The 22,725-nt window shown below is 39.0% G+C and overlaps 1 protein-coding gene and 1 long non-coding RNA gene across 3 annotated transcripts in view; both read left to right on the top strand.

Annotated features, from left to right (window-relative positions):
• The window catches only part of LOC143218320 (uncharacterized), a 94,172-nt gene extending 90,725 nt beyond the window's left edge, over positions 1 to 3,447 (top strand). Inside the window, exons 2-5 of the mRNA XM_076443453.1 lie at positions 2,443 to 2,924; positions 3,009 to 3,068; positions 3,151 to 3,201; positions 3,289 to 3,447. Coding sequence (XP_076299568.1) covers positions 2,452 to 2,924; positions 3,009 to 3,036 — 501 coding nt within the window. The 5' untranslated portion in view covers positions 2,443 to 2,451 and the 3' untranslated portion in view covers positions 3,037 to 3,068; positions 3,151 to 3,201; positions 3,289 to 3,447. The remainder of the gene's footprint in view (positions 1 to 2,442; positions 2,925 to 3,008; positions 3,069 to 3,150; positions 3,202 to 3,288) is intronic.
• Positions 3,448 to 3,490: 43 nt separating this feature from the next.
• On the top strand, positions 3,491 to 5,404 carry LOC143218321 (uncharacterized). 2 transcript variants are annotated; one of them, XR_013011026.1, is made up of 3 exons: positions 3,491 to 3,644; positions 3,755 to 3,967; positions 4,051 to 5,404. It is a non-coding gene; the product is annotated as an uncharacterized LOC143218321 (long non-coding RNA). Both variants share the same exon structure in this region.
• Positions 5,405 to 22,725: the final 17,321 nt, after the last annotated feature.

Raw genomic sequence — 22,725 nt, 5'->3', positions numbered from 1 at the left:
GCCAGGAATAGATCCACACAACGTGCTCTTCAAATTTTCAATAAAGAGTCACACCAAAAAAATTGCGAAATACAACTGTTAGTATTTTCTCTGCAATTCCGACCAATTGCATTTTCCACAAATCTTTTTCCATGTCATGTAATCAATTAATAATTGTACTAACTTTTCAAAAAAATCAAACTCTTTGCTATAACGTTTACATTCCTTAACAACGTATTCGCCACCTATTGACGCGACAAACTCTGACAAGTTCTAGTCAATAGCTTTTTAAATAAATACAGCATGTTATATTCTGCCTATGCCACGCCGCGCCGTAGCGGCGCACAGTGGTCTAAAACGCGAAATTTAGTGACATTTTGGTATAACTTCTAAGCTATTAAAGATATCGACGTGAAATTTGGGGTGTAGGATATTAACATGTAATCTTTTTTAATAATGTATAATGTGGTATACTTTTCGTTTATGTAATAGTTTTTTTAACTATTTTTTAAACATATTTACAAATTTAACAACTTCTAGCAAATTTTTTTGAAACGGAATACATTCAGCTTAGTCAATATATTATTTTTCTAAATTTTTGAGAAATCGCTATTTGAATAAAATTTGTTTCTTGATTTTCCAAAGCCTCCGGAGAAAATTTATCTGATCCTTATAAATTCACAATCTATAGTATTCTATAGTATCTGTATAATGCACAAAGTGAAATGTAAACAATAATAAATATAATAAATTCAGATTTGTATACGGAACGCCTCCATTCTTAATAATAACGAATAGCAGAATAATAAATGTTGAACACGGAAAATAGTTAACGTAATAAATGTCCAACTATTTATGTACTTACCAAATATTAGTGGAACGATATGTTTTATCACGAACGAGATATAACAAACACAAAATATAAACGCAAACACGCAATATAAATATAAACGCAATATAACAAACACAAATTATATAACAAATACAAAATATAAATTACTGTAAACAACGCGTATGACTCGTGCTGAGTTAAAGTATGTTGCAGTGAGTGTGTGATGATGAACGAAGTGACAACAATATAAGTTTGGAGTAGGCGTAAAATTGACGATCGGGCAAACCAATTCATCGATAGCATTTTTTTCTGAATATTGATGGGAGAAACGGTCGTATAAGATGATTGTTTAAAACGTATACAACGCGTTCGGAGAATTATACTTAATTCTCCTTGTATATTAATATAAACTGTACTAAACGATGGTATAATACTGAACTAATGCATAAAGTATACTGAGGTACGCACTAAATATAAACTGCACAAAACTTAAATAAAAAGGAAAAAACATAGTATATAACGCTCAAAAAATTGTAGCATAGCATAAAGATTTGAAGTGTTTCAAGTCTAAAGTGTTTCTTAGTTGTCACGGAGTCCCGACGATAGATGCGAGAACCAATACGCACAGCCGCACTTTTGATATAGGACGATCTAGGAAATGATTTTTGCATGACTACATAGAAGAAAGTATGCTGAAAATATTCCATTTTGTCAAATTCTATGACCTCTTATGACTCAAAAGATATTCCTTGCGAAGTCTTGATAATTTTGCAAATTTTCTTCATTACATTTAGCGTAACATTTTTAATGCATTACAAATACTAATTTTCAATTGACAAATAGTAATTTACAGCTTAAAGATAAACCTTTCATTTAAAAAAAAAATTGGAAGGAAAATATTAAAAAGGATCGTCAGGGCATCTTAAAGAAGAAAAGCAATTTTTTCCATGAGAAAGGCTATCTCCAAAACTTCCAACTTTAACTGTTTGTTACACTAATGGCTTTTATTAATATTTTCATTTTCGAGGTTGATGGATATTTAGAAAGCAATAAACACTCAACAGATATCTATATGATACAGTTGGTTTTTGGGCAAAATGTCACTAAATTTCGCGTTTTAGACCACTGTGCGGCGCGGCGGCCGGAAGAATTTCGGAGAGCTTGGAATTTCTGCGGCGACCGGACCGGCTCTAGCATAGGCATCTCCTGAGGTGTAGAGGGGAGTAAAAGATTCAGGGAACCCCTGGGGTTTGTCTGCGAACCCCTGGGGTTAGACACGATCCCCAGCGCTTGGCCTTTGTGCGAGCCTCACGAATTACGACCAGCCCACCGGACACCAAACTAAATGGTCCAAAATGTCCGCGCGCCGGAGACGGTGCAAACTAACCAGACCTTAAACCTGGGTAAGAATATCGGCCCGGCTGCAGAAACCGGTGAGCTATGAATCTACCCTTATTCAGGCGGCCTGTTTCTGGCGCCTCACCCTGTATACAATATTTTTATTGCGTTTCATATATGAGAATACAATATACCTTCGAACTATGTAGTGGGTCACTAAATCATTTCAACGAAAAAATGATTTCATTAGTTTTGATAAAAAAAAACGGGATTCAATGTTTTTCAATTTTCAGAATTTGCAGATGATGAGGGAGATAATGAGGCAGTTGTCGAGAAAGATAAAGATGGAGAAGAAGAGGAGGGACACATCGGGGGAGAAGACAGTAAACCGAAGCTCGCGGGGTAGGGTCATTAGAAGACCTAGCAAATTCAAGGAGTTCAACAATGCTTCTACCACATCGAATTGTAATACGTCGCAGGAGCCCGATAAGTTGGAGGCGGACCTGGCCAAGCTCTTGGGATCCTCCTCCGATACGGAGGAACTAGTACTTTTCGTGGACCCACCCCACCCAGCATCACTCATCCCACAATCCCCCTCCCTCTCCCTTATATCCCAACATATCCCTGCTCCCTTCCCCGACCCTGTGCGTTGCACTTCATCACCCGTCTCTCCAAATTACCCTCCACCGAATCCCACCATTGTCGCCCGCTCGCCTGCGCCTCTCTCGCCTGCGCCTCTCTCCGCTGCTCTTCCGAGTATGGAGGAGTGGCAACTGTAAGTTTTGTATTTATTTTCAAGTTTAGTAATAATTATAATTACATTTTATAGCACATGGTGTAATGTTTGTATTTGTTTTAGTGTGCAGCAGCGAATGCAAGAAATGTAGGACATGATAGTACGGCAAGGCGCCAAGTTGGAGTGAGTACAATATTATTATCAGTATTTGTTTAAATCATTTTAATGGAAAATATGTGTCGTTTATTAATTTCTCGTTTCTTAGTGAGCTGGTCCAATTGCGGGAGACCGTGGCCCGCATGGAAGCCAAAATGCAGTAAGTATATCATCATTATCAGTATTTGTTTAAATCATATCAATCGTTTTAATCATTATAAATATGTGTCGTTTATTAATTTTTCAGGGGGATACAGGAAATAGTGTCGTTACAGTACGCGGGAGAGCAACCGCAGTGCCTTCCTCTGCGGACTGCAGAGGAGCTAGCCGCGTTCGGTCCTGGGACCGACTACAACAACGTGGTAAGTATATCACATCACACCGATAATATAAGTAAGTGTATCAAATTTATCAATATGCAAATTCATGCTTATCTTTTTTCAGGTTGGATACTTTGCCCAATTGGGTGGGCATTCGTTGAAGGATGCAGTGAATGCATATTTCAAAGATGCCTTCTCCCGGGACATCATCGATAAGTACACTTGGTAGGTACCAAGGGGAGCCCAGGCCTGAATGATACGCATATAATAGAGGCGATGTATGGTAAGCATTGTACATTTTTTATTTAATTTAATTCATTATTAAAATTCATTGTTTGTCTTGGATCATTTATTGTTTAGTAATATTCATCTCGATTTAAACGAATGTTTCAGCGGCTACCCGGCATTCCAGCAGCTTCCCGAAACCGGACAAACGGTCTTTCAGAGAAGCGGCGAAAGCTGCTATGAAAGCCGCGAAACAGCGAATTCGTCCGCGGGGCAAAAGCGTCACCCCCGACGCCATCGCCATCATCCGAGAGCACGACCACTGGGAATTCGCAGCCTCCCCCACTCCACCTTGAAACGGCGATGATAAAGAAGTGCGCCGTAAGTATATTATAGTAAAATTATAATAAAAGTGAGTATAGCCTAAACAATCAATATGCAAACTAATGCTTATTTTTTTTTAGGTTGGGCACTTCGTTCAGTGCTCTTGCATTGCGATGGTGGAAAAAACGAAAAAAAACGCATTGTCAATATATAGTACCTCCTGGGGAATGCGGAAACCTATTGAATCGGCTTCCCAAGGAGGAGAAGGGAATAAGCTACGGCAACCGAGGAAGAGGAAGGCCTCTAATTTCTGGTGTGGTACGTATATCTAATTATGCCATTCAACACACGTATACATATTGTTAGACACGATCTGCAGTCTTTCCAAGATTCAGCGTCGCGCGAACCCCCACTCGTCGTCCCGACAGTAACGCGGCGAATAGATACCTCTAAGCGAGCTCCCATGTATGTATGAACGGTGGGGTACCCACCGATAAACGTAAATAGGACCTCCAGCCGGATTTTCTCAGTGTGTTCCTTGTAAACTCCTCTACGAGAACAACGCGAATACAGTAACCGGTAATCTCTCCTCTGCGAGACACTTTATAAGATTCGTCTGTCCCCTGCGAGAGGCTACGATATTGTGGGTGATAGCTACTCCGTAGCACCGGTGAAAAATAAACGTTCTCTGTGACTAGTACAACGCGATTGACCAGTGAGTTCGAATCATTTCAACGACCGAATTTCGACCGATCCTACCGTCCTACTTTGCACGCGATTCCAGCAATTTTAAGTGCACTGACTCTCCAACTCGACAAGGGTCGGTGCAACACATATATTGTACATTTTTCTACAATTTCTCATTCTTAAACACATATTAGAAAAATTCTACAGACTTGAATATAAAAAATTTAATAAATTATTTTATGAATATAAAAAACACAATATCACAGTAAATTGAATAAATTGTTAGGATTGAATGATAGGAATTTTTCATTTAATGAATCTACTGATACTGTTCAGGCGAACCGACACGCATCCGATCCGCTTTTACCGACTTCGCGTAGCCGAGCGGATGACGTCACGTCAGCCGCGCGACCCCCCACTTCGCGATACGCCGAACGCGTGATTTTCGGTTACGCACCTGCTGATCGAGGACTCGTTCTTCTGTTAACGACCACCGCGAAGACCACATCGTGCGTACATATCGTCAGCAAAACAATATTCGGTTCGCATTTATACGTTAATATTCTCGCAACTCTCGTAACGTTCAGGGCAACCAAGTGTATCGTGTTGTTAACTAACTGAATTAAAGTTCTTGTTAAACGAAGTGCATTATTGCGTAAATCAACCACGATCCTCTCAGAATTTGGTATCCGATCTCCCAACAGATACTGATTGTCTGGCCAACGTTTCATTAGATGTCAATAATAACAAATGGGTTAAGAACTTAACTAACATTGAAATGCCTGAAAATGTTGAAATAGTACTCGAATTAGGTCCTAAATTTGCATTAGCAACACACCAAAAATTCATTACATCCCCTAAATTCATTGCTTCTATTTTCCGGGACTTTGATACCAGTAAACTAATTATTATTTGTATATATTATGGTATAAGAATTAATTTTTTATTCAAAAATTATGGCGCCTCTCCTGATATTAGTCCGCGCCAGGCTGGAAATCGCTGACCCAACCTACAATCGTACGAAAATGCATACATCGACTTCGTCACGCTTTCACTGTAGCATACATATGTATCAGCCTAACGCTATAGTTTAGTTTTTCGGTAGCGCATTAGTCCTCCTGACTAGGCGCCACCTCGTCTAAACTGGCTGAACTAAATTTGTCTCTAGCTTGCTCTGGACTCTGTCATGATGCGCGTAATATGGGGAAATCTATGCTAATGTGAATGCAATCACGACTAAACGTGGTTTGACCTTATATGAGCATATTTTGAGCTGGGTGAGGGCTCATTCTAAAGAGGAAGGTTCAACGCAGTGCGCTTTTCTCATCTCATAAGTCAAAAAAGTCTTTTAGAGACAGAAAATGCATTGAAATCTGCGAGTTTTTTTCCTAGATTTTTTCTCTACTTTGGGCCCTCATATTATTAGTTCTTAACATAATCTCGTTATCCTCGTGAGAAAAGCGCACTGCGTCTAACCTTCCTCTTTAGAATCAGCCCTCACCCAGCCCAAACTTTGCTCAAATAAGGACAAAAACCGACAGCGCGCAGACCCACTTTTTCGATCGAAAATCTAGTAAGATTCTAGTTATTTGCTAGATATCGAATCGTCTCGGTTGCGGCGGCCGCCCCAAGGATTCTGGATCCGGGTCGGTGACACCCCCGTCGAGGTCGGACCTACGAATAACCCTTTGCACTCGGAGCTATTTTAACTGCAAAATTAAACTTTCTGTAACATTTTGTAGATATGAAATTGGTATAGTACCTCATACAATAACTAAATGTTTAATAATTGATTAGATACCGATATATTTAATAGTGTAAACAATATTTTGAAAACTTTGTCGACAGCAAGACTCGAACCAGCGACCTACTAATTACCAGTCTTACCCCCACCGCTCTCAGCCACTGTTGTTCTTGTTATGTGTTATCGCGAACTCTTTATAACGCGAACTCTTTATGACTGGGTATAGAGATTTTCAAATGCAACTTTCTCGAAAAATCTTGAGAGTTGCGCGCTACTGCTTTGCTAAATTACATTTGGATACATCATCTTCAAATACTGCAAGTTTTTTAGGAAAATCCGGTTCCCATATACCGATTCTTTGAATAGTTTGTTGAATTTTCTATTTTCTAAAATGAAAAACCTTTCAGACACATTCTGAGGAAGTATGAATGTGGATTTCATTATTTAATTCAGAGATTCTATTCAGTAATGAAGCTTGTAAGAAATGTGTATCTTTAATAGTAATGTTTAATAATTTCCTCATGTATCTATTCTGTAAATTTGTCAATTTGTTATAAGTGAGAGAAGAAGTGGTAAAAGTGTTGAATTTATTGGTAATACTATTTCTAATGAAGTTCGGAATTATATTACTTGATCTGCATTTATAATTTCGTTTTCTCTCCTTGCATATCCATTCAAAAATCTTCAATATGAATTTAAAGAAACATTACTTTTGTCAGTAAGAAGGAGCACAGCTACATATTTGTACGATATTCTTTATATTCAAATTTCCCTCTCAGCGCAATATATTGAACCTATAGTGCGGTAACACGATCATAACGATGTTCGCGTGATCAACGGGTCACGCTACAACGGCATTCGCCACATTAGTGCGACCGTGCGACCCTCTTAAAAACAGGCAGCATAAAAATCTCTTAAAAACTAAAAAGTCCTATTGCATTGTTTTGGTCCCAAGATTTAAACAAAGACAATCCATACACGAAATATGTCTCGAACAAATTTAATATTCATAAAATCACCGCCCCTCACTAATGATGTACATATTTAAACTGAACGACACACACACACGATCATCAAATCATTTACATATTATTCCCCACACGTCCGAATAAGTATCACATTATGCTGGTAAGGTGTGCTGTCCAAAATCGGGCAGATTCCGAGCATGCTCAGCTTCGAGCGTCGTTCTGACAGCTCGCATCGTGCGATTACAGGCTATGCTCGATATCTGCTCAAGGCAGACCTCGCTGACTGGATAGTTAAGCGCTTCGAAGATTCATGGTTTTTCTGTGCGAGGAATGTACCTGTTGCTATATACAGATCCTTGTATCAGATGATCGCATAAGTTTGTGCCCGATTTGAAAATACAAAATGGTTAAATTTCAATTATATCAATTATATATAATTTATACTATATCATTTTTTTACGAACCTGTGCAATCATCTAATACTTGTGATACTTGTGTAAAAAGTTGAATCCGCCAACCAATTCAGCGAACTAGTTGCCAAAGCGTAACGGGTGAACATTTTTTCAGGCAATACACATTTTATCAGAATTATTGTCTTATTGTATAATAAAGAGATAATATTTTGTAGTTTAGATTTTAGATCAACATTTTTAAGCAATTTCAATGTTTTACATGTGGCATTCAGACATTAGCGTCGTGTCTATATTATATCCAACGAAAGAACAGTACCGTTGCGCGCAGCTTGGAAGATGGTGGGGCGCAGCGAGCCTATGATCTCTCACTCCCCACTTTCTTGAACCAATTAGGGCGATGATGCGCAGCGACAAACGAAAACTGGTCTTCACACGGTACTGTTCTCTCCTTGGATAGTATATAGTTCCCTGCTGATGCTTAATCTTTGATGCCCGATTTGTTCGCACTCGTATGGTATGGGTCGTAAAGTATATTAATCAGCATTGATTAGTTTTCGGGAATGTTGCAATAAAGTGTGGCTATTTTTCGAGGATGATACAGTGAATGATGGTGGAATGGAATGTGTTTTGGAATGTATTTGCTCTCTTCGTAAAATAAGAAATCTTATTCCATTCATCTTCTTCGGTGGCGACGTTTGCTTGTTTCTTGCGGGCAACCCCTTACAGTGGCGGAATCAGCGTATCAAGATCGTTGTTAGAATTTGTATGTTTTGAAGAATTTCTAACGTAGTTTCTTGTATTCCTCGATTACTATTAGAGGCTACTAAGGATTGCACATCCTTCTGCTACAAGGATTGTGCGTCAAAACTGCACATGCTCCAATTCAGAAAACTGACGTTCATTTTGGAAGTTGTGTCCTTATTGTTTGATCCTTGGCGATTACGGCACATCCTGAACCTGAGAATCTGTCTTCTCAGCGTCAGCTATAGGAACTGATATAACATAGCTGCAACTAAGCCTGTATTATTCGAACTACACGTACAGCGCAGTTTCAGTTGTACAAACACAGGCTCGTAGAGGCTAGTTTCGTCAACCTCATTTTTTGGAATATCGTCCACTGTCATCGAAGCTGATGAAAACGTTGTTGGATCTAATCTGGAGGTGGGGTCGACAGATGTTTGTGGGTGTTCCATTACGATGTCGAATTCCGTTGCGTGAATGTGTCGAGTCTAAAGCTAAGAGGTATGCTTCGACTGGATACTTTAGATTTGTCGATTCCGATGATAGATACTGAGCTGGGATATCATTGCAACAACCGAACTCCTCCAATTGCTGGTCAAGACGTTTGAATATGTTGTCTCGCCATGGGGCGGAATCGCTGATTGTTTAGAATGTACCTCCGATTTCTTCTATGAATATCGTTTTCATTTCGGATACGTAATGTTTTATTGGAAAACAAAGGATGGACAACAGTTTTGGTCGTTCTTCAAAATAATAGATCAGTTGCTATGTCGTCTGCATCGAGTTTGTTGCGGACATAAGTGGAGCAAGCTGTTTGCTTCTCCTAATCGATTGTTCACCGCCAGATGGTGTCGTTGCGTACAAAAAGACTTCATTGCAAACGAAGAACGTTTCCTCAACGGATGAATAAAATCGCAATGCGATTGAAATTTCCGAAAAACTTTGTATGATGGAGAGAAACCAGTTTCGCATTCGTGCTCGACACATCGAGGTCTTCCATAATCGCCTGTCGGTAGTGTAAGTCGAAGTTGGCACTGAACGATGTAGTTATAATATTCTGATTCGTAACTACGTTACTGCCAGTACATTCGTCGCACTCTACAGGTCCATGTGGTTTTCCTTGAAGATCTCTCACGCACGGTGGACTTGCGGGTGTGATCGTTACCGCGAATAGCGACAACACACGTGACTCGAGACGGACTAGGTAATTTGATTGGCAAGATTGTTACGATCACTGCACGATAAATTCTCCTTGAGGGCTTCTTTGGAATTTGGCTCGTAATTTTTCGGATCCCACCATGGTTTCGATAGTCGGATTCTTTTTGACTGCGTTGCGTCCACGATGGCAAACTCCCTTTTTTGCAGTTCCACCGCGTAGTCTCCCGATTTCATTGGCACTGGTTGGTTCGGAAGATTTCGGCATTTTCTGCTGCAACATCCACGATTGTTTCCAGTTCACTTATTACCTCGTTGATTTCGTCTGAATTGATTTCATGGCCTGTGTTGTTTTTCTGGTAACGAGGGCAGCCAATTGTATTTTACAGATGTTCCATTTGAGTAGACACGAGATTTGATTAGAGAGTTATAGGTACAAGTCCAAGGTATAGGAATCTGGAGATTGGATTTGTGAACAGTATCAGGTCAGACATAATTTACTGCAACATCATATTCCCAGAATGCATCGACAATTTAGAGAAAGACAAAAGTAGAGAAACAGCTTGGTAATCATTGGAGAAAAAGACGTATGTGTATCTAAACTATTCTGATAAAATGGTATGTAAGCTTGTTCTATGTTGACCGATTAAATATACTGCAACACATTGCTAACCATATTCTTCGAAACGCTTAATTCAAACGATGTACGTATGCGTTGCAATTATATTATCAGTACTTGTACATATAACAATGCACGGTCTTCGCGAGAACGCAAGAGATGGATGAAGATATCGAGCAGATATCGGGCACAGCCTTACAGATCTCAAGTCTGTGACAGACTGGAATCGTATAATGCCGGCAGATGGCGAGCATTATGCTGTCATTATGTCATTATGGCTCTGAATCTGCTCGATTTTGGACAGCACACCCTGCCAGTATAAAGCGATACCTATTCTAACGCAGATGTATGGCATTCTGCTGGCACTATTAGTATAGTATGTGATAGCACCGCCAAGATACTGTCGGTGCTAATAGTATCTTGTGGTGTAGAGGACAGGTCGCACTAATGTGGTAGATGTTGTTAAAGTAAATTTCTGTTGTACTAATATATGTATAGCAGTTTTCCTTTTTACCGACAAAATTAATATCTATTTGTAGGATTAGGTGATTTGTGGTAAAAATCAACTCTGCGTGTCCTATGCTTGACTCAAAATACGTTCAAACACTTCATTATGATTATTTTTAATATAACAAGATTAATATAACAAAGATCTTATTGTAAACCACCCCCCCCCTCTCCACCACACGCCCCCGGGGTGTCAGGTATGCGTAACGCATTTTCACATTAAAAAAGTACAAGTTGCATAGCAAAACACAGAGAATTAAATTCGTGTCCGACGTGGTCGCGAGAGGTCCCGACAAAGATTTGGCAGTTTCATCAGCATGTAATCACAGTATTATAGATTACGGCGCGCACGGTCCTTTCGATGCAATTTTGGCAGGCGGCGAATTAGTTGTGTACAATGTAACAAAACACTTTTCTACTCTGATTGCCGATGTTTTGCCAAACTGGAAGATAATGAGTTCAACAAAAATCAAAAGAATACTTTCCACGGATCTCGTATTAGAGATAACGCGTTCAACATTATGGTTGTTCCGTTCGTTCAATCATTGCAAAGATGTACGTCGGAAAACAAAGGACATGGCACACCTGGGGATACGAAATACTGGACTAATGGAAGTTGAAGAGTAGAGAATATTAAGCAGACAGCCGTAGGGCAGACGATAAAGAAAAGAACCGATTTGAAACGTAGTAACAGAGCCTTCTTACGGAGCAGGTAAGGATAAGGATAAGGATAAGGATCGAGTACTCTTCAGTACTCTCAGTTATATCGTAGTATTCCTCCACAATGATACGACACAGAGCAGAACATTATAATACCAAGGTAAATCGCTGTAGTCTATCTGCGATATAGTAGGTGCTGGCTCATTGCACTCTCGATCAAATGCCTCATTCAAAGTTCCTCGTTTTGGTGTGGTTGGATGATGTACGAAGAGAGTTTACATTTAAGCTGAATTTGCGAATGTACGCTGGAAGGATTCTGAAAGAGACTTTAGAATGCTTCAAGGCGGGAAATCAATGCTCCGGCTGTTCATGTAAAAACTGTGAAAATACTACGGATTGTGACATTTTACATTTGACGCTGAATTTGCGAATGTACGCAGGAAGTATTCTGAAAGAGACAATCGAAGCACAAGGTTGAACCAACGTTCCTGAGCGTCCTCATAGAGAATAGTTAGCAGAGAGCTGTAGTGCACAAGATAGAGAAAAGAATCTTGAAAATGAAACCAAAATCAAAACAATGACACTCGAGAATCAAAACATTATTTATTGTGTGTGTGTGTGTGCGTGCGTGCGTGCGTGCGTGCGTGTGTGTGTGTGTTTGTGTGTGTGTGTGTGTGTGTGTGTGTGTGTGTGTGTGTGTAATCAAAAATGAAATAAATGAATAATCCAAAAATTATTAAGATTTCCTCCTCTCCTACTCTTATGCTTTCAATATTTAAAAAACATTGATATTATATATTGATATTACTATAACAATTCCATGCATATTTACGCGACACCAGCGATCTCTGTTGTAAATTTCGTGAAGCGGCCAATTTAAACTGCGCGAAAGAAACGTTTGTAAGCGCAGAGAGGTATATGTACAGTCGGTCACGAAAATATTCGGACACCACTATAGTTTTGACTATTATAGTCCGTACTTCATAAATTTATGCAATAAAAACAAAAAGAGGTTTCACGTATGTTACTATGCAGTGTGTAGTTAACATAAACATAAGAGATATTTATTTACGATAAGCTATTACATAAATAATAAAAGAAAAATAGAAAGTACGCTCATTTTCATGTCACGAAAATATTCGGACACTTGCTGTACTTCTCAAGTTTCCAGGTTCCAGGAACTGACTGAACCAATGTTTGTAAACATATCATTCATACCATGTACAGGGTATGTTAGAGATCGAATATTTGTCAGTCTTGCTCAAAATTTGTGCAAAATGGGTCGGAAAAGTAAGAACACGTCGTTTGATATGCGACAATTAGTAATTTTTCATCGGGAAAAGGGGAAATCGATTCGCAAAATTGCAGATTTATTAAATATTAGTAAGAGCACAGTATGGGATATTGTGCGACGTTACAAGAATGAAGATAGAATTGAATCTATCCCTCAAAGCGGACGCAAACCGATCCTCAATACTCGTGATAAACGCTCCATAATTAGGAGAATCAAATGTGATCCTCGGATAAGTGCTCCAAAGTTAGCAACTGTGAATTAGATAATGATCGTGGAATATCAGTGCATCCGGAAAACATAAGAAGAGTGTTACAATCAGAGGGCTATAATGGAAGAATAGCTCGAAGAAAGCCGTATATTAACGCGAAAAACAGGATGAAGAGACTGAATTTTGCAAAAAACTATATTTCAAAGGAAAGTCAGTGGTGGGAAGACGTAATTTTCGCGGACGAGTCCAAATTTAATATTTATGGAAGCGATGGAAGAATTAGGGTATGGCGGAAATCGAAAGAAGAATTAAATCCAAGACATTTGCAGCCGACTGTGAAACACGGTGGTGGGTCTGTGATGGTGTGGAGCTGTATTTCGGCCCATGGAGTAGGTGAATTGGTTTTTATCGACGACATCCTCGATAAGAATAGGTATCTGCACATTTTGCAAAACAATTTAAAAAAAAAGTGCTGATAATATGGGACTTCAAAGTGGGATAAAATTTTATCAGGATAACGACCCAAAGCACAAATCGCGTATTGTGCAAGAATTCTTATTCTACACTTGCAAGAATGTTCTCCAGCCACCACCGCTATCGCCAGATTTGAATCCCATTGAAAATTTATGGGATGAATTAGATCGCCGAATTCGAACAACTCCCATAAACACAAAGGACGAACTAAAAAGACGTCTGCAAGAAGAATGGCTACGTGTTGGGCAAGATTATTTAAAAAGAATAATTTGTAATATGCCAACGCGATTACGGCACGTCATAAAACATATGGGATATCCAACAAAATACTAATTTATAAAAACAAGATTTATATATAGTGTTATAAACTTAGTTTTGATAGTGTCCGAATATTTTCGTGACATGAAAATGAGCGTACTTTCCATTTTTCTTTTATTATTTATGTAATAGCTTATCGTAAATAAATATCTCTTATGTTTATGTTAACTACACACTGCATAGTAACATACGTGAAACCTCTTTTTGTTCTTATTGCATAAATTTATGAAGTACGGACTATAATAGTCAAAACTATAGTGGTGTCCGAATATTTTCGTGACCGACTGTATGCAATACTACACGAGTGATAGACAACGTGCTATGAAATCTAATATGATACAAAATAACATTAATAATAACACTGTATTCTAAAGTAAAATCTTAATTCATTATATTTATACCGTAATTAAATATTTAAATCAGTCTCTAAATTTTACCGTACTCTTCAATTCTTAGGATTCCTTAACACCTAATGTCCTCTGCACCCGTGTTCTATAAATACAAAGACGGGAGAGAAAATCTTGAACTCATGTCAGTGTGGTGCAAGTTGTCATCGATTAGTGGATTATGCGATTGTATGCGAGTTTCCGTAGTCCGCGGGGCCTTTCAAAACACGAGGCCGGGTTCCGGCGAACGCGCTGAACCTGCCTCGCGCCGGCCCTGAAATTAGATATCTATATATATTGTCCACAATTATATATTATTTTCATTTACACAGGAAGCAAGGTAAGTACAATTAAATTTTTTCAACTATTGGCGATATCTTATTTTCATCACGAGAAGTTGAAAAATTCATTGATGAGAAGTAAGTTAAAAAGATAGATGAAATACACTTACCTTCCTTCCTGTACAAATAAAAATATAATTATGGACAATAGATATCAAATTAAAATTACATTACAGTGTCACGCACAGCCTACGAGGAGTGTCTGCGACAATCATCTATTTTTTTTCTTACCATTTATGATATATGATTCCAGATTTATGATATTAATATTTTCTTTCAATGTTCATGCATTTCAGAGTCGACAAAGTTTAAAAATGAATGCACAGTTGCCTGGCAAAGTCGGTACAAAGAAGCCCTACAACCCCCCCCCCCCCCACAACCGACGAACTCCAGGCATTCCTGGAGAATGCTACCTGGAGAATGCTACATTTGTAGTTTAGATTTTAGATCAACATTTTTAAGCAATTTCAATGTTTTACATGTGGCATTCAGACATTAGCGTCGTGTCTATATTATATCCAACGAAAGAACAGTACCGTTGCGCGCAGCTTGGAAGATGATGGGGCGCAGCGAGCCTATGATCTCTCACTCCCCACTTTCTTGAACCAATTAGGGCGATGATGCGCAGCGACAAACGAAAACTGGTCTTCACACGGTACTGTTCTCTCCTTGGATAGTATATAGTTCCCTGCTGATGCTTAATCTTTGATGCCCGATTTGTTCGCACTCGTATGGTATGGGTCGTAAAGTATATTAATCAGCATTGATTAGTTTTCGGGAATGTTGCAATAAAGTGTGGCTATTTTTCGAGGATGATACAGTGAATGATGGTGGAATGGAATGTGTTTTGGAATGTATTTGCTCTCTTCGTAAAATAAGAAATCTTATTCCATTCATCTTCTTCGGTGGCGACGTTTGCTTGTTTCTTGCGGGCAACCCCTTACAGTGGCGGAATCAGCGTATCAAGATCGTTGTTAGAATTTGTATGTTTTGAAGAATTTCTAACGTAGTTTCTTGTATTCCTCGATTACTATTAGAGGCTACTAAGGATTGCACATCCTTCTGCTACAAGGATTGTGCGTCAAAACTGCACATGCTCCAATTCAGAAAACTGACGTTCATTTTGGAAGTTGTGTCCTTATTGTTTGATCCTTGGCGATTACGGCACATCCTGAACCTGAGAATCTGTCTTCTCAGCGTCAGCTATAGGAACTGATATAACATAGCTGCAACTAAGCCTGTATTATTCGAACTACACGTACAGCGCAGTTTCAGTTGTACAAACACAGGCTCGTAGAGGCTAGTTTCGTCAACCTCATTTTTTGGAATATCGTCCACTGTCATCGAAGCTGATGAAAACGTTGTTGGATCTAATCTGGAGGTGGGGTCGACAGATGTTTGTGGGTGTTCCATTACGATGTCGAATTCCGTTGCGTGAATGTGTCGAGTCTAAAGCTAAGAGGTATGCTTCGACTGGATACTTTAGATTTGTCGATTCCGATGATAGATACTGAGCTGGGATATCATTGCAACAACCGAACTCCTCCAATTGCTGGTCAAGACGTTTGAATATGTTGTCTCGCCATGGGGCGGAATCGCTGATTGTTTAGAATGTACCTCCGATTTCTTCTATGAATATCGTTTTCATTTCGGATACGTAATGTTTTATTGGAAAACAAAGGATGGACAACAGTTTTGGTCGTTCTTCAAAATAATAGATCAGTTGCTATGTCGTCTGCATCGAGTTTGTTGCGGACATAAGTGGAGCAAGCTGTTTGCTTCTCCTAATCGATTGTTCACCGCCAGATGGTGTCGTTGCGTACAAAAAGACTTCATTGCAAACGAAGAACGTTTCCTCAACGGATGAATAAAATCGCAATGCGATTGAAATTTCCGAAAAACTTTGTATGATGGAGAGAAACCAGTTTCGCATTCGTGCTCGACACATCGAGGTCTTCCATAATCGCCTGTCGGTAGTGTAAGTCGAAGTTGGCACTGAACGATGTAGTTATAATATTCTGATTCGTAACTACGTTACTGCCAGTACATTCGTCGCACTCTACAGGTCCATGTGGTTTTCCTTGAAGATCTCTCACGCACGGTGGACTTGCGGGTGTGATCGTTACCGCGAATAGCGACAACACACGTGACTCGAGACGGACTAGGTAATTTGATTGGCAAGATTGTTACGATCACTGCACGATAAATTCTCCTTGAGGGCTTCTTTGGAATTTGGCTCGTAATTTTTCGGATCCCACCATGGTTTCGATAGTCGGATTCTTTTTGACTGCGTTGCGTCCACGATGGCAAACTCCCTTTTTTGCAGTTCCACCGCGTAGTCTCCCGATTTCATTGGCACTGGTTGGTTCGGAAGATTTCGGCATTTTCTGCTGCAACATCCACGATTGTTTCCAGTTCACTTATTACCTCGTTGATTTCGTCTGAATTGATTTCATGGCCTGTGTTGTTTTTCTGGTAACGAGGGCAGCCAATTGTATTTTACAGATGTTCCATTTGAGTAGACACGAGATTTGATTAGAGAGTTATAGGTACAAGTCCAAGGTATAGGAATCTGGAGATTGGATTTGTGAACAGTATCAGGTCAGACATAATTTACTGCAACATCATATTCCCAGAATGCATCGACAATTTAGAGAAAGACAAAAGTAGAGAAACAGCTTGGTAATCATTGGAGAAAAAGACGTATGTGTATCTAAACTATTCTGATAAAATGGTATGTAAGCTTGTTCTATGTTGACCGATTAAATATACTGCAACACATTGCTAACCATATTCTTCGAAACGCTTAATTCAAACGATGTACGTATGCGTTGCAATTATATTATCAGTACTTGTACATATAACAATGCACGGTCTTCGCGAGAACGCAAGAGATGGATGAAGATATCGAGCAGATATCGGGCACAGCCTTACAGATCTCAAGTCTGTGACAGACTGGAATCGTATAATGCCGGCAGATGGCGAGCATTATGCTGTCATTATGTCATTATGGCTCTGAATCTGCTCGATTTTGGACAGCACACCCTGCCAGTATAAAGCGATACCTATTCTAACGCAGATGTATGGCATTCTGCTGGCACTATTAGTATAGTATGTGATAGCACCGCCAAGATACTGTCGGTGCTAATAGTATCTTGTGGTGTAGAGGACAGGTCGCACTAATGTGGTAGATGTTGTTAAAGTAAATTTCTGTTGTACTAATATATGTATAGCAGTTTTCCTTTTTACCGACAAAATTAATATCTATTTGTAGGATTAGGTGATTTGTGGTAAAAATCAACTCTGCGTGTCCTATGCTTGACTCAAAATACGTTCAAACACTTCATTATGATTATTTTTAATATAACAAGATTAATATAAGAAAGATCTTATTGTAAACCACCCCCCCCCCCTCTCCACCACACGCTCCCGGGGTGTCAGGTATGCGTAACGCATTTTCACATTAAAAAAGTACAAGTTGCATAGCAAAACACAGAGAATTAAATTCGTGTCCGACGTGGTCGCGAGAGGTCCCGACAAAGATTTGGCAGTTTCATCAGCATGTAATCACAGTATTATAGATTACGGCGCGCACGGTCCTTTCGATGCAATTTTGGCAGGCGGCGAATTAGTTGTGTACAATGTAACAAAACACTTTTCTACTCTGATTGCCGATGTTTTGCCAAACTGGAAGATAATGAGTTCAACAAAAATCAAAAGAATACTTTCCACGGATCTCGTATTAGAGATAACGCGTTCAACATTATGGTTGTTCCGTTCGTTCAATCATTGCAAAGATGTACGTCGGAAAACAAAGGACATGGCACACCTGGGGATACGAAATACTGGACTAATGGAAGTTGAAGAGTAGAGAATATTAAGCAGACAGCCGTAGGGCAGACGATAAAGAAAAGAACCGATTTGAAACGTAGTAACAGAGCCTTCTTACGGAGCAGGTAAGGATAAGGATAAGGATAAGGATCGAGTACTCTTCAGTACTCTCAGTTATATCGTAGTATTCCTCCACAATGATACGACACAGAGCAGAACATTATAATACCAAGGTAAATCGCTGTAGTCTATCTGCGATATAGTAGGTGCTGGCTCATTGCACTCTCGATCAAATGCCTCATTCAAAGTTCCTCGTTTTGGTGTGGTTGGATGATGTACGAAGAGAGTTTACATTTAAGCTGAATTTGCGAATGTACGCTGGAAGGATTCTGAAAGCGACTTTAGAATGCTTCAAGGCGGGAAATCAATGCTCCGGCTGTTCATGTAAAAACTGTGAAAATACTACGGATTGTGACATTTTACATTTGACGCTGAATTTGCGAATGTACGCAGGAAGTATTCTGAAAGAGACAATCGAAGCACAAGGTTGAACCAACGTTCCTGAGCGTCCTCATAGAGAATAGTTAGCAGAGAGCTGTAGTGCACAAGATAGAGAAAAGAATCTTGAAAATGAAACCAAAATCAAAACAATGACACTCGAGAATCAAAACATTATTTATTGTGTGTGTGTGTGTGCGTGCGTGCGTGCGTGCGTGCGTGCGTGCGTGCGTGCGTGCGTGTGTGTGTGTGTGTGTAATCAAAAATGAAATAAATGAATAATCCAAAAATTATTAAGATTTCCTCCTCTCCTACTCTTATGCTTTCAATATTTAAAAAACATTGATATTATATATTGATATTACTATAACAATTCCATGCATATTTACGCGACACCAGCGATCTCTGTTGTAAATTTCGTGAAGCGGCCAATTTAAACTGCGCGAAAGAAACGTTTGTAAGCGCAGAGAGGTATATGTACAGTCGGTCACGAAAATATTCGGACACCACTATAGTTTTGACTATTATAGTCCGTACTTCATAAATTTATGCAATAAAAACAAAAAGAGGTTTCACGTATGTTACTATGCAGTGTGTAGTTAACATAAACATAAGAGATATTTATTTACGATAAGCTATTACATAAATAATAAAAGAAAAATAGAAAGTACGCTCATTTTCATGTCACGAAAATATTCGGACACTTGCTGTACTTCTCAAGTTTCCAGGTTCCAGGAACTGACTGAACCAATGTTTGTAAACATATCATTCATACCATGTACAGGGTATGTTAGAGATCGAATATTTGTCAGTCTTGCTCAAAATTTGTGCAAAATGGGTCGGAAAAGTAAGAACACGTCGTTTGATATGCGACAATTAGTAATTTTTCATCGGGAAAAGGGGAAATCGATTCGCAAAATTGCAGATTTATTAAATATTAGTAAGAGCACAGTATGGGATATTGTGCGACGTTACAAGAATGAAGATAGAATTGAATCTATCCCTCAAAGCGGACGCAAACCGATCCTCAATACTCGTGATAAACGCTCCATAATTAGGAGAATCAAATGTGATCCTCGGATAAGTGCTCCAAAGTTAGCAACTGTGAATTAGATAATGATCGTGGAATATCAGTGCATCCGGAAAACATAAGAAGAGTGTTACGATCAGAGGGCTATAATGGAAGAATAGCTCGAAGAAAGCCGTATATTAACGCGAAAAACAGAATGAAGAGACTGAATTTTGCAAAAAACTATATTTCAAAGGAAAGTCAGTGGTGGGAAGACGTAATTTTCGCGGACGAGTCCAAATTTAATATTTATGGAAGCGATGGAAGAATTAGGGTATGGCGGAAATCGAAAGAAGAATTAAATCCAAGACATTTGCAGCCGACTGTGAAACACGGTGGTGGGTCTGTGATGGTGTGGGGCTGTATTTCGGCCCATGGAGTAGGTGAATTGGTTTTTATCGACGACATCCTCGATAAGAATAGGTATCTGCACATTTTGCAAAACAATTTAAAAAAAAAGTGCTGATAATATGGGACTTCAAAGTGGGATAAAATTTTATCAGGATAACGACCCAAAGCACAAATCGCGTATTGTGCAAGAATTCTTATTCTACACTTGCAAGAATGTTCTCCAGCCACCACCGCTATCGCCAGATTTGAATCCCATTGAAAATTTATGGGATGAATTAGATCGCCGAATTCGAACAACTCCCATAAACACAAAGGACGAACTAAAAAGACGTCTGCAAGAAGAATGGCTACGTGTTGGGCAAGATTATTTAAAAAGAATAATTTGTAATATGCCAACGCGATTACGGCACGTCATAAAACATATGGGATATCCAACAAAATACTAATTTATAAAAACAAGATTTATATATAGTGTTATAAACTTAGTTTTGATAGTGTCCGAATATTTTCGTGACATGAAAATGAGCGTACTTTCCATTTTTCTTTTATTATTTATGTAATAGCTTATCGTAAATAAATATCTCTTATGTTTATGTTAACTACACACTGCATAGTAACATACGTGAAACCTCTTTTTGTTCTTATTGCATAAATTTATGAAGTACGGACTATAATAGTCAAAACTATAGTGGTGTCCGAATATTTTCGTGACCGACTGTATGCAATACTACACGAGTGATAGACAACGTGCTATGAAATCTAATATGATACAAAATAACATTAATAATAACACTGTATTCTAAAGTAAAATCTTAATTCATTATATTTATACCGTAATTAAATATTTAAATCAGTCTCTAAATTTTACCGTACTCTTCAATTCTTAGGATTCCTTAACACCTAATGTCCTCTGCACCCGTGTTCTATAAATACAAAGACGGGAGAGAAAATCTTGAACTCATGTCAGTGTGGTGCAAGTTGTCATCGATTAGTGGATTATGCGATTGTATGCGAGTTTCCGTAGTCCGCGGGGCCTTTCAAAACACGAGGCCGGGTTCCGGCGAACGCGCTGAACCTGCCTCGCGCCGGCCCTGAAATTAGATATCTATATATATTGTCCACAATTATATATTATTTTCATTTACACAGGAAGCAAGGTAAGTACAATTAAATTTTTTCAACTATTGGCGATATCTTATTTTCATCACGAGAAGTTGAAAAATTCATTGATGAGAAGTAAGTTAAAAAGATAGATGAAATACACTTACCTTCCTTCCTGTACAAATAAAAATATAATTATGGACAATAGATATCAAATTAAAATTACATTACAGTGTCACGCACAGCCTACGAGGAGTGTCTGCGACAATCATCTATTTTTTTTCTTACCATTTATGATATATGATTCCAGATTTATGATATTAATATTTTCTTTCAATGTTCATGCATTTCAGAGTCGACAAAGTTTAAAAATGAATGCACAGTTGCCTGGCAAAGTCGGTACAAAGAAGCCCTACAACCCCCCCCCCCCCACAACCGACGAACTCCAGGCATTCCTGGAGAATGCTACCTGGAGAATGCTACATTTGTAGTTTAGATTTTAGATCAACATTTTTAAGCAATTTCAATGTTTTACATGTGGCATTCAGACATTAGCGTCGTGTCTATATTATATCCAACGAAAGAACAGTACCGTTGCGCGCAGCTTGGAAGATGATGGGGCGCAGCGAGCCTATGATCTCTCACTCCCCACTTTCTTGAACCAATTAGGGCGATGATGCGCAGCGACAAACGAAAACTGGTCTTCACACGGTACTGTTCTCTCCTTGGATAGTATATAGTTCCCTGCTGATGCTTAATCTTTGATGCCCGATTTGTTCGCACTCGTATGGTATGGGTCGTAAAGTATATTAATCAGCATTGATTAGTTTTCGGGAATGTTGCAATAAAGTGTGGCTATTTTTCGAGGATGATACAGTGAATGATGGTGGAATGGAATGTGTTTTGGAATGTATTTGCTCTCTTCGTAAAATAAGAAATCTTATTCCATTCATCTTCTTCGGTGGCGACGTTTGCTTGTTTCTTGCGGGCAACCCCTTACAGTGGCGGAATCAGCGTATCAAGATCGTTGTTAGAATTTGTATGTTTTGAAGAATTTCTAACGTAGTTTCTTGTATTCCTCGATTACTATTAGAGGCTACTAAGGATTGCACATCCTTCTGCTACAAGGATTGTGCGTCAAAACTGCACATGCTCCAATTCAGAAAACTGACGTTCATTTTGGAAGTTGTGTCCTTATTGTTTGATCCTTGGCGATTACGGCACATCCTGAACCTGAGAATCTGTCTTCTCAGCGTCAGCTATAGGAACTGATATAACATAGCTGCAACTAAGCCTGTATTATTCGAACTACACGTACAGCGCAGTTTCAGTTGTACAAACACAGGCTCGTAGAGGCTAGTTTCGTCAACCTCATTTTTTGGAATATCGTCCACTGTCATCGAAGCTGATGAAAACGTTGTTGGATCTAATCTGGAGGTGGGGTCGACAG

The sequence above is a fragment of the Lasioglossum baleicum genome, chromosome 19, assembly GCF_051020765.1.
Source record: "Lasioglossum baleicum chromosome 19, iyLasBale1, whole genome shotgun sequence".
Lineage (NCBI taxonomy): Eukaryota > Metazoa > Arthropoda > Insecta > Hymenoptera > Halictidae > Lasioglossum > Lasioglossum baleicum.
Note: the sequence above shows the minus strand (reverse complement) of the source record. Positions and strands in the feature narration are given on the sequence as shown.